Here is a 13,353-nt window from a genome sequence, read left to right as displayed (position 1 = left end):
TTAATAATGTGTACATGTTAAGCAGTTAAAGCTTGATATGGAGCATGTTAGCCCCTGCTGGTAGATTCTGTATCTACAACCTCCAGCCAAAAAACATATGGATGGACGTTCAAAAGTAGCCATGTAATAAGATTTCTCCATTTTCTCCAATCATCTCTTTGCCTAAAATCAGCTGTGATGTCTAAAAAAAAATAAAATCAGAAATGAAACATCATTCAACAACCAAATATTTGTATTCACGACAACAGAATTCTAACCAATTTGGCACACAAATAAAATGACATTTCAATAAACAATGTGCTTCTTACAACAAATTGTCTCCTATTTTCTCAAAGTATATCATGCAAAATATAAACAGTATTTTTTATATAACTAAAGCATGTAACTATAATACTAAAAACTATTACAGGAATATTAACAAGCAAGACACTTCAAATAAAATATCACGCTTAAAAACATAGCGTTTACCATTCACTTTTTTGTGGTTAAAAATCAGAACTCTAACCTATTACCTATTACACTGACAGCATAAAAGTTACAGTAAATTCTATTAAATATTATGACTAAAATATGACAATTGGTGGCAGTGACCAATTAAACATTAAAACAAACATGATTTGCTGATTTTTCACATTTCTGGCTGTTCAGAATAGAATACTACATTTAACTATATGTAAGAGAACACATTATGCATCTAATTTAACATAGTGGGATACACTGTTGACATGACTTCATGAAGCATGTTTTATTCAGCATGGCATCCAGTTAATATTTTGAAAATAAAATATGGTTATTTTGCAAAAATCAGTTAAAATGAAAATAATGGTGGGAAAGGAGTTGTTTAATGTGGATGATTATTTTCAGATTCATCTGGAAATGGATGGTAAAGGTAAGTAAATTGCATTGTGAGATAGGCTACAGCACTTAGTACAGTGTGCTCTTATGTATTGCTCTATTATTCAGCAAATTGTGTTGGCTTTCTGGACATTAGGCCTTATGCACAGGTTGCACAGCGGTTTAAAAGTTTGGGGTCAGTAAAAAGTGTTTAAATGAAATTCATAGTTTTATTTAACACGGATGCATTCAATTGGGATTGACAGTTCAATTGGTGACAGTTAAGACATTTACAGAATAATATTACAAACTTTTCTATTTCAAATAAATGCTGTTATTTAAAAAAAAAAAGTGTCATGTTTCCACAAGCAGCACAACTGTTTTTAACATTAATAATTGATCTTCCATGATTATCTTACGCTGTACAAGATTATGGAACAGGGGTTTTTACTTTTTTTTAATAATAATTTACAAAATTACATAGCTAAATGTTTACTTCCATTAGAATGCTTTCCAAGTCCAAGTGTGTCACCGACCACTTCTGAAGCAAGACATTGCTAAACATTTCCCCTCAGAAATCGATCGCAGTCACGCTCAGGTTACGAAAGGCAACAGCTTCCGGTTCGAGACAACATTAGTATTATGGGTGTAGAAGTTGTGTTAGGTGGGGCTGAAGTGCAGAGGTAGAATTTAAGGGTGCTTTAGAAGCCCTGCGGAAAAGCTCCTCTGTAAACCGCCACCATGTGTTTGTCCTCTTCCCTCTAAATACCCCCTTTACTCTGTAACCGGCATTTATCCCCACAGCCAGGGCCTTACAAAAGCCATTCCTGGATCTGTCTCACGCTGGGACATACTCGCTCCCTCTCTCATTCGCCTCGTCTTCCCACACCAAAGGCATTTAAAAACTCATCTAGCTCCTGCTGTGCAAACTCACCATTCTTTTTGTAAATATTCTGTTTGTGTACATGCTGTATGTGTTTGGGAAAATGTATAGATATCCGCTCTGGAAAGTGAGCAGTGTTCAGAGCGGGTCTGAGTGTGTAAGCCGCAAACCTGCAGGGCAAATATAACATTTGTACAAACAACCGACTGATTTATGCCCTGTTAAGCATTTTTTTGAATCACGCTTGAGAAAACCCTGAGATTTGCCCAGTTCAGATGACCACAAGAGGGCGCTTAATAATGTGTACATGTTAAGCAGTTAAAGCTTGATATGGAGCATGTTAGCCCCTGCTGGTAGATTCTGTATCTACAACCTCCAGCCAAAAAACATATGGATGGACGTTCAAAAGTAGCCATGTAATAAGATTTCTCCATTTTCTCCAATCATCTCTTTGCCTAAAATCAGCTGTGATGTCTAAAAAAAAATTAAATCAGAAATGAAACCATTCAACAACCAAATATTTGTATTCACGACAACAGAATTCTAACCAATTTGGCACACAAATAAAATGACATTTCAATAAACAATGTGCTTCTTACAACAAATTGTCTCCTATTTTCTCAAAGTATATCATGCAAAATATAAACAGTATTTTTTATATAACTAAAGCATGTAACTATAATACTAAAAACTATTACAGGAATATTAACAAGCAAGACACTTCAAATAAAATATCACGCTTAAAAACATAGCGTTTACCATTCACTTTTTTGTGGTTAAAAATCAGAACTCTAACCTATTACCTATTACACTGACAGCATAAAAGTTACAGTAAATTCTATTAAATATTATGACTAAAATATGACAATTGGTGGCAGTGACAAATTAAACATTAAAACAAACATATGATTTGCTGATTTTTCACATTTCTGGCTGTTCAGAATAGAATACTACATTTATTAACTATATGTAAGAGAACACATTATGCATATAATTTAACATAGTGGGATACACTGTTGACATGACTTCATGAAGCATGTTTTATTCAGCATGGCATCCAGTTAATATTTTGAAAATAAAATATGGTTATTTTGCAAAAATCAGTTAAAATGAAAATAATGGTGGGAAAGGAGTTGTTTAATGTGGATGATTATTTTCAGATTCATCTGGAAATGGATGGTAAAGGTAAGTAAATTGCATTGTGAGATAGGCTACAGCACTTAGTACAGTGTGCTCTATTATTTATTGCTCTATTATTCAGCAAATTGTGTTGGCTTTCTGGACATTAGGCCTTATGCACAGGTTGCACAGCGGTTTAAAAGTTTGGGGTCAGTAAAAAGTGTTTAAATGAAATTCATAGTTTTATTTAACAAGGATGCATTCAATTGGGATTGACAGTTCAATTGGTGACAGTTAAGACATTTACAGAATAATATTACAAACTTTTCTATTTCAAATAAATGCTGTTATTTAAAAAAAAAAAGTGTCATGTTTCCACAAGCAGCACAACTGTTTTTAACATTAATAATTGATAATTTCTTGAGCAAATCAGCATATTAGAATGATTTCTGAATGATCATGTGACACTGAAGGAGACTGGAGTAATGATGCTAAAAATTCAGCTTTGCATCACAGGAATACATTACATTTTCAATACATTACAATAGAAAAGTTATTCTGAATTGTAAAAATATTTCACAATATTACTGTTTTTACAGTATTTTTGATCAAATGAATGCAGCCTTGGACATAAAAAAAAAAAAAAAAGTCACCCCAAACTTTTGACAAAAGTACATACTGCAGAAATTGTACTATGCTATTCTGAACAAAACCACTTTATGTTTGTACGGGAGGCATGCACTGTTTTTGTACAATGCACAAACCATTTTAATTTAAACTATATTTGCACACATATTTGTGATGGTCTGCATCAGTCATGTGTGGCATCTTCAAACTGTGATGCTGAAAGCCCTTTGGTCAGATGTTTATTTGTCAGGTTTGAGGTGGAGGTGTTGGAGGGTGCGATGGAGGTTGTAGTTCACTAGTGATCTCCCTCTGCAGTCCCACAGGATATGAGTGGGGAATCTGTCTCGTCATGCTCCTCCTCTTGGCTTTGCGTTGGCGGTTCTGTCCAGCAGGTTTGACCCGATCACTAAGAGCGTCTGAGGACTCGTCAATGTACGCTAGGTTCTCACCAAAGAAGTCCAGAAGGGAGGGATGAGGTGGACTGCAGCTGTCAACCACGACGACAGGAACATCCTTCCGACTTTCCAGTGATCTAAGAGTGCCTTCAGCTCCAGACTCCAGGTCCTCTGAGTTACGGGAATTTGACTCATATTCATATTCCGACCAGGATTCCGAAGGTGTCTCGGATCCCGTTCCAGATTCTGAAGAGGACCTGGAAATGGCTCTGGATCCGGGTCTTGATGGTGGTTTCAGCTCTAACCTTGAGACGGATCTTGACGCTGGTCCTACCGTCAGCCTCGATCCTGGTCTCACCTCATATGCCCCATCTAACCTACACCACGACCTGGATCGGGACAGCGCTTCAGACCTGATATCAGACCCTGGGGTGTACTTGCACGCAGGCCATCCGAGAATCAGGTGTCCGTTCTCTCGGATAACATCGGCATCGAGGGAGATCCCATGAGCCAATCCCGCTGCGCTCAGTCTTGGGTGGCGATGATGGCGGTGACGCTTCCGTCTACGTCGCCGTTGGAGCTGAAAGGGGCCGTTGAGATCCAGTGGCACGGGAATACGGAAGTCCACGGACATGTTCTGGATGTTCTGAGTCCAGTCTGTTGCATGGGCTCTCAGCTCCTCCATCTAAAAGAAAAACACAGTACCATTAAAAAAAAGAAAAACTTATGGGGATAACTTGTGAGAAAGTGATTTTTTTGCAATACAAGCAGTAAAAAGGTGGTTAATAAGAGCCTAAAAACATGCAAAAAAATGTTTATTAATACTATACACTGACATTAAAAAGTTTGGGGTTGGTAAGATTTTTTTAAATATTTTTAAAATAAGTTTCTTGTTCACTGCATTTATTTGATCAAAAATACAGTAAAACAGTAATATTGTTAAATATTTTCTACAATTTAAAATAACTTTTCTATTTTAATATAATTGAAAATGTAATTTATTCCTTTGATGCAAAGCTGAATTTTTAGCATCATTACCTCGGATTTCAGAGTTAAATGATCCTTCATAAATCATTCTAATATGATTTATTAATATATTAATAAATATCTTATTAATATGTTGAAAACCTTTGCTGCTTTTTTTTTTAAAACCGTTATACTTTTTTCCCCATGATTCTTTGAAATATAATTTTGCAGTACTATTAATGTCTTTGCTGTCACTTTTGGCCAATTTAATAAATCCTTGCTGAATAAAAAAAAAAAAACTTTTGAACACTAGTGTATATCTCACATACAAATTTGGTCCACTTTGCAGATTTATTTTAAATAGTCCATACCACAATAGTAGTCCACTGTGGAAAAATTGAAATGAATAAATCCATTGTTCATCCTGTCTGTCTCACCTCTGCACGTGTTTTCTTTGACAGCACTCTAAGCCAGTTCCCAATCATAGTGAGGATAGATGCAAAATACGCCAGACCAAACACTATCCACAACCACACCAACGGCTTGTACAGGGGCGTTCCATCTCTCCTATTCTCTGGAATAGAGGAAAGAGAAAGATAATGACACAGGGGTGGTGTGGCCTGGTGGTTGAAAGCTCTAGGCTGGTATAATGGGAAGATTGCTGGTTTGAAGATTGAGCCATGGGCAAGCACCAATGTTCAAATGAGCAAAGCACTTAAAGCAATATTCCGAGTTAAATACAAGTTAAGCTCTACCAAAAATATACACCACCACTCAAATGTTTTGGGTCGGTTTTTGGTGTTTTTGAAGTGTCTTATGCTTAACTAGGCTGCATTTTAAAAAAAAATACAATAAATACAGTAACATTGTGAAATAATTTTACACATTTAAAATGATTGTGTTCTATAATATATTAAAAGTAATTTATTCCTAAATTTTCAGCAGCCATAACATGATCCTTCAGAAATCATTCTAATATGCTGATTTGATTCTTATTTTAACAGTTGTGCTGAAATATTTATGGAAATTGTGAAAGTTCAAAAGAACAGCATTTACTTGAAATAGAATATCTTCTGTATCTCTGTGACAATAGAAATGTCTTGACTGTAACATTTGATTTAATGCATCCTCACTTAATAGTAGTCATTTAATAATATATATATATATATAATAATATGGGGTGCTGTGTGTACATTAATGAGGAAAAAAATTTTACTTAAATGATTTTAGCAAATGGCTGCAATTTAACAAAGAGTTAAAAATGTGTGTGTGTGTGTGTGTGTGTGTGTGTGTGATGCACTTTGGATGGGTTAAATGCAGAGCACTAATTCCTAGTGCTCCACCATACTTGGCCACATGTCATGTAAATATCTAAATTACTACAAGCAAAACATTACAGACACAAATATTTTAAAAAGTGATTAAATTTGGTCTGTTACAGTTCAATACCTTATCATTGACTAAAATAACAGAAAATGTAGTCAGTAAAACGGGAAATGGATTTAATGAATATGGCATAATAAAATATATAAATTTAAAGCAAATTTTTTGGCAAAAGACAACAAGTATGATTAAAGCAAAACAAAAAAGTATAGAAAAAAAAACACTAGACTGAGTTTGGAGTTTGTTGATTAAATGACATGAAAACACTGAGAACACTAAATTTAAATTGTCGATAAAACTGTTCCTTTATTAGGTCTACTGTAAGTCACTTTTAGTCATGACTAGACAGATTAGAGATGAGTGCCTGCTCTGGTCTAAAATTACAGCTATTACAATTAATTCTATTACAATTAGTGTTTATGGCTTAAAAACAGATAATTAGATGATGTAAATGACTGCAACTTCATGGCTGTCTGGATCCAATGGCCACAAAACATCCTGCAATTCCAGGCGTAATACAATATTGAGCTCCTTAACAGAATTATCATACGGTCACATGACACAGTAAACTAAATCATCTGTAATGATTATTGTATGTAGACATCATATATCTGTGCACCTGCCACATAGTCCCCAAAGCCCACCGTCGTCAGGGTGATCACGACAAAGTACACCGCTTCCAACAGGCTCCAGCTCTCCACTTCCTGAAACACCATGGTCGGCACGGCAATGAAGACTAAGCAGCCAATCAGGATGGAGAAGACAGCGGAGATGACACGGACACTGGTGGGCTTTACACCCTTACGCTGATCAGCAGGGAATAAATCAAGACGATTTTCAACATACCCTGGCAACACAATACAGCTATCGTTGTTATTTTGGAAATGATTTGATGCGTATTAGTACTTGGGAATCAGGGGCTGGAGTCACATAAATCTTTATAAGCAAAAATGTTACAAAAAATTCTTAAGATACATTCTAAGACATTCATAAGAAAGTGTAATTCTTAAGAGGTTCTCAGTTAAATTCGTAAGAATGTCTTTAGTCTTTAGTGTGTTCTGATTGTAAGGTGGTTCTTGCTGAAGACTTGTTGATCAACTCGGTGGAAAACAACTCATGGTCGTCTTGTTGCGCTGCATGCAGTTTACAGTAATAATCAGAATGAGGCAAGACACTACAGGCAAAAGCATTGTTTTTTCATGCACTGGTCAGTTTTAAGATTTTGGGTTATTTGACTTCTCATGTGTTGTTTCAGACTAGTAGAAAGAAAACATTCAAAATACATATTTAAGTGTTTATTTAATTGCACTTTATCTATTTGCATCTGTATATTTCTTTTACAATGCATATCTCTGAAGAAATCTCCACTTCAGCAGCACTCACATACACCAAACTTTACTTTTTACTCCTATCTATATTGTTTTTATAGAGGGGTTTGTTCATAGGTAATTTGCCTGATGTACATTCCTAAAACCACTGTGATTATTTTCTCTTCTGGGAATTGACTATTTTCTATAGAAGTTTATTTCCTCCATGGAAAAAACACAATGCAATTGTGACTTTTTATATTACAATTCAGATTTTGTGATATTTTTGAAGATTATTGTGAGATATAATCAAACAAACAAACAAAAAAAAACTCTTTTTTCTCTGAATTCACATCTCACAATTCGGCCTTTTCTTCTCTTAATTGCAAGTTTATATATCACAATTCTGATATTTTTTCTCAGACTTGCAAGTTCATATTTCAGGCTTGAAAAAAGAAATCTTATCTAAAATCTAGAAACCTTTGACTTTGTGTCACCAAAATGAAACAAGAATTTTCAAGAAATTGCAGTAAAAATATTTGCAATTTCGCGGGGCATAGAGGACCTACAATAATGTACAGTATTTGAAAAATAATGTGTTTTTTGAACATTAAAGCATCTCAACATATTCTGTTACACCAAATACACAAAATAATGATCTTTAAAAAAGCATAATATGACCCCTTTAAGTGTCAATTTTTCAAAATGAAAGTTTTTCATCTGAAAGCTTTCCATTGATGTATGGTTTGTTAGGATAGGACAATATTTGGCTGAGATACAACTATTTGAAAATCTGGAATCTGAGGGTGCAAAAAAAATCAAAATACTGAGAAAATCGTATTTAAAGTTGTCCAAATGAAGTTCTTAGCAATGCATATTACTAATCAAAAATTAAGTTTTTATATATTTAAGGTAGGAAATTTACAAAATATCTTCATGGAACATGATCTTTACTTAATATCCTAATGATGTTTGGCATAAAAGAAAAATAGATAATTTTGGCCCATACATGTGACCCATGTATTTTTGGCTATTGCTAAAAATATACCGTACCGACTTAAGACTGGTTTTGTGGTCCAGGGTCACATATAATCAGTCAACTGCAGAAGTATGGTGATATCTATTAGTTTTTTTTTTGTAGTAACTGTCTAGAAGTTCAGCACTCGCCATGTACTTTAAACAGTTGTTTTTAAAGAGCCTGTTTCAAGATGGCGCTCATGTTAAATGTTATTCTTCGTTACTGTCTTTAGAACAATTTTCAGAAAAATATTTATCTTTTTTATTACATTACTATGAAATGTTTCATAATACAATACGATTTCTGTATCAAAAGTTAATGTTGCAAATGCTCTTTACAATGAGTTGTTAATACAATATGTCATCACTTACTGTTTTATCTGTTCATCCACATTATTAATCTAATTTTCTAAAGGTCTGAATTTTAATGAGTCACTTACCAAGAACAGAGTCTCTATCTTTGCCACCGCTCTCCTCAGCAGGGTGCCCAGGTGGTCTCCAACCCCTGCTAACAGTATCCCAAACATGGGGATCCCCACCAGAGCATAAAATATACAGAACAACTGACCGCCTTTTGTCTTGGGTGAAATGTTTCCAAAGCCTAAAGAAGAGGAGAACATGTGAAATCAAGCTCTTAAGATGAAAATAAAAACTCTAAAGTGAAAAATCTCACCGATAGTGGTTATGATGGTACCACAGAAGAAGAAAGCATTGGATAGATCCCATCTGCTGGTATAATTTGATGTGCTTCTGGCATCCACACCTGCTTCAATGGCATCAACCACTTTCTAGAGTGAAAAGATGATAGATTTATCAATGATGCCCCAGTGTACATATATCTACACAGACATCTACACACACACACACACACACACAGAATATTTATAAAAATACCTGTTGTTATTTTTAAAAATTGAAATGTTAATTAAAATAAAGCTCAAATAAAATCAAATATTAAAAATAAAAACTTAAACTTGAAAATATAAATATAAAAATGAAATTTATAATTTATAAAGAATTATTTTTCTTAGTAGTAAATAAATAAAGATTATTGGAAGATGTTATAGATAAAATACTATTATAATTCCATGTTTAATTGCTGTGTTGTTTGTCATTTCTTTGAAATGTTGTTTGTCATTTCTTGTGAAACTTACTAGCAATTTCAGAATGTCCATTTTTTCTACACCAACTCCCCAAGTTATAGATTGTAATTCCACGTAATTTTTTTAAATTTAAGTTTTCAAACAGACCTCTGTGAACTCTCTCAGACTGTGAGGGGTGACACAGTTGTGGTTCTGTAGGAAAGCCATTCGAGATGTCAGCAACTCGTGGTGAGCCCATTCCTCCCTGGAGGACTCCAGCCAGCCAAACACCAGAGCCCCTAACACTAAATACAGCAGCACGGCTGCCAGGATGGTCAACAGTGTTGTGCACCGCATGGCTACGAGGTGCTGATGACGTCAAACAAGATGCCACATACTGTGGATGAATGTTTTGGAAACATTGATAATCATGTGTCCATCAGGTTAGGTGGAGCGAAGAGAAGAACGTCAAGGGAAACAAACACAATAATGAAATTATCTCTGCTTATCACGACAAATGAAGAAATGTTAGTGTGTTTTGACTATTTGGCAAAGTACAGTGGCCCCAAAAAGTATTTAGGATCACTTCAAAGTATGTAAAAATTACACAGATTTACACAGAATATCATTGCAAAACAAATTATTGCAAATTAAATCGCATTTTGAACAGTATCACTTCTTTTTGTGAAATGTTCTGCTCGAAAGTGTTTGTGCTCCCTCTATTTAAAATAAATGGCAGCTTATTTGATATTTTGTTATCTATTGCAATGGCATTTATTTATTATTATGAGCGCCTAATAACAGAATATTTCATACAGGTTCACTGTATATGTAATAGAAAACAGAGATCAATTATTTACCTTATCAAAGTTGTTTTTCTAAATTCAATCTCTTCTCCATTTCCTCCATATCAGATGTTTGCTGTAGTCGTTTATACACTCTTCTTGTCTCTTCCACTGGCGCACACAAAAACCTGTGAGACATAATGGTCAAAAAATGCTCTGAACACCCTGAAACTGACACCAGATCAGCTTTGAGCTTCAGGAGCTTTGACCCAGTCCAGACACATAACAGGAAAGGGGTAAAGGCACAGAGGTAAGAAGACAACACATGACGGCATTGAAACTGAACTTCTGGCAAAGGTCTACGTAAACAAATTGTTCTACTGACAGAACCTTGATGCTCACCAGGGCTCTCTAAGACTTACTTTATAGACGCATGGTTCCCATATATTACGGTATACATTATGTTGTCACTTTAAGTATTTGCAATCATTTGTTTTACTTTACTGTGTTATGTTTTACATTGCATTTATTATGATCGTAAATATGCACAACTTGCGTAATTTTTTTAGTGTCCGTTTCTTAGACCTTACTTTATTAGCCAAGTAATATATATTGATACATCCTATAATAAATAGACTTTCGTACTAGTATACAATATCTCTATATGCTTAAGATTTACATTCAAACAAAGCAAATTCATAATCATTCATAATTCATCTTCACGCTCAAAAAAAGGTACACCTTTTCAAAAAGGTACACCTCTGTACCTTGTTTACCCCTAAGAGGTGCAGTTGTCCCTCAAAGGTACTAGGGCTGTCAAAATGACTGAAAAACTCAATTCGAATTTTCTACTTAAATATGATCAAAATTCAAATTATATTCGAATTTAAAGGCATAATTTCAGTTAGGGGGAAAAAAGCTTTTGGCTTCTCTCCTGAGGCCACAAGAGGGCGCATCGAGCAAAATATTACACACGTTTCTTCAAAGCGTAATAAAATAACACGACTATCTTTGAAAAAAAGTGCATAATGTTTAAAATAATGTTTATAAACAATATATAATTAATAAAGTTGCTTAAACAATTAGAAGAAAAAAAACAGCACCATGCATGTATGTATAGTTTAATAGAAAAGCCCATAAAACCAATCACAAAGAGTAGGCTACTTTCTTCATTTAAAAACATGAGATACAGTGGGATGGGGAAAAAACCGCCATAATGTCTTTAGACATGTTTTTTTAAAGTTGAACATGCATTAATTTACATGGCTTTCTAAACATGCCGCTCTCTGCGAGACGCAAGTGCAACGCTGATAGATGTCCCTCTAGAAAATGTGATAAATATGCGTTCTGTGTGAACGGCTTGGTTTCGGTTCTGACATAAATAACATCTTCTCCACACTGATGCTCTCATTTTCCGCAATATATGAATGAACAATGTAGCAGCACCGCATCTAGTGGGTTCAACTGAATAGGCTAACAAAAGCATTCAAATGCAATCAATGACACATACATCGTCATCATGCGCCACTGATAAGGCTGCCTGATGACTGACGCAGACCTTAAAGGGGTCATATGATGTTGCTAAAAATAACATTATTTTGTGTATTTGGTGTAATGAAATGTGTTTATGCGGTTTAAAGTTAAAAAACACATTATTTTCCACATACTGTACATTAATAGGGCCTTTCGCACCACGGGAAACTTTTCATAGTACCAGAACTAATTGTGGAACTACCCACTTTTTGGCGTTTTCGCACCACCGGAACTGGGTGCGGTTTTAGTACCGGACTGCCTTTTTCGAGAACCAAATTAGCTCCTACTCCGGAGCAGGGTCTAACCGGCACAACTGGTACTAATCGTGACGTAAGTAGACATTGATTGGCCAAACGTGTATGGAAACACCCTCACCCACCATGATTTAAAACGCAGTGTAAACATACTGTAAACATTGATTGTGTCAACTTATTTCGCAAGTATGGAGAACAGCGATAGATGGACGGATGCTGAAGTGCAGGCACTTGTAGCAAATGTAGCACTGCCAGTTGTCGTTGGAGATTCTTAGTCCTCCTTTCCGTTCTTTCAATCGCTTTACGTATACGTCGACTTTCCATGTCCATTATTGTGAAAATCCGCGAGACACAACAAAAACACAGCTCCGATCACAGCGTCCTCCATCCTCCTGTTGTTAATGTTGTTCTTCTTTGTTTCTGTTGTTGAACGCCGTGCACAAATGACGACGCTGTCGACCGGCTTACGTCACTTCCTAGTACACACTGTCGGTGCGAATGCAACCCTTTAAATGGTACTGGGAAATAGTTCATGCAAAATCGTCCCAGTACTTTAGTACTGTACTTTTAGTTCTGGAACTAAAGCGGTGCGAAAGGCCCTAATAGGATATCATCCACTTTTGGAAGACCAAATGAAGTACATTCATACGTGAACATTTGGGCGGTGTTATGCACATCTTCCCACATAGTAAGGTAGACCCTTACTATGTGGGGGCGTGTTAGAATGAGCCGTTTTAGGTAGGCGTGGTTAACTCATAACTTTTATAAAGAATATCTCTTTGGATTTGAGACTTTAGTCTTTGCAACTTTACAGATCTTCTTTATGCACCAAGAGCTTGTAACAAAGAGAAAGGAAAAATTTAAACTGCATCATATGACCTTTAAAGGGGTCATATGATGTTGCTAAAAAGAACATTATTTAGTGTATTTAGTGTAATGAAATATGTTTATGCAGTTTAAGGTTAAAAAAACACATTATTTTCTACATACTGTACATTATTGTTTCTCCTCTATGCCCCGCCTTTCTGAAACGCGTAAATTTTTACAAAGCTCATCGGTCTGAAAAGCGATGTGTGCTGTGATTGGCCAGCTATCCAGTGCGTTGTGATTGGCCGAATTCCTCAAGCGTGTGACGGAAATGTTACGCCCCTTACCATACTGTGATGCC

At 35.4% G+C, this 13,353-nt stretch overlaps 1 protein-coding gene across 1 annotated transcript; it reads right to left on the bottom strand.

The window, feature by feature from the left end:
- Positions 1 to 3,689: 3,689 nt before the first annotated feature.
- On the bottom strand, positions 3,690 to 10,638 carry kcnk4a (potassium channel, subfamily K, member 4a). The gene is made up of 7 exons (XM_016277494.1): positions 10,474 to 10,638; positions 9,782 to 10,010; positions 9,205 to 9,319; positions 8,972 to 9,132; positions 6,827 to 7,013; positions 5,262 to 5,398; positions 3,690 to 4,543 (listed from the first exon to the last, which is right to left on the bottom strand). Exons 2-7 carry the CDS (start codon positions 9,968 to 9,970, stop codon positions 3,710 to 3,712), a joined length of 1,623 nt encoding a protein of 540 aa, XP_016132980.1. The 5' UTR covers positions 9,971 to 10,010; positions 10,474 to 10,638; the 3' UTR covers positions 3,690 to 3,709.
- Between the last annotated feature and the right edge of the window lie 2,715 nt (positions 10,639 to 13,353).

The sequence above is a fragment of the Sinocyclocheilus grahami genome, unplaced genomic scaffold (genome assembly GCF_001515645.1).
Source record: "Sinocyclocheilus grahami isolate Dianchi unplaced genomic scaffold, SAMN03320097.WGS_v1.1 scaffold112.1, whole genome shotgun sequence".
NCBI lineage: Eukaryota > Metazoa > Chordata > Actinopteri > Cypriniformes > Cyprinidae > Sinocyclocheilus > Sinocyclocheilus grahami.
This window is presented reverse-complemented; position numbering and strand designations above follow the sequence as displayed.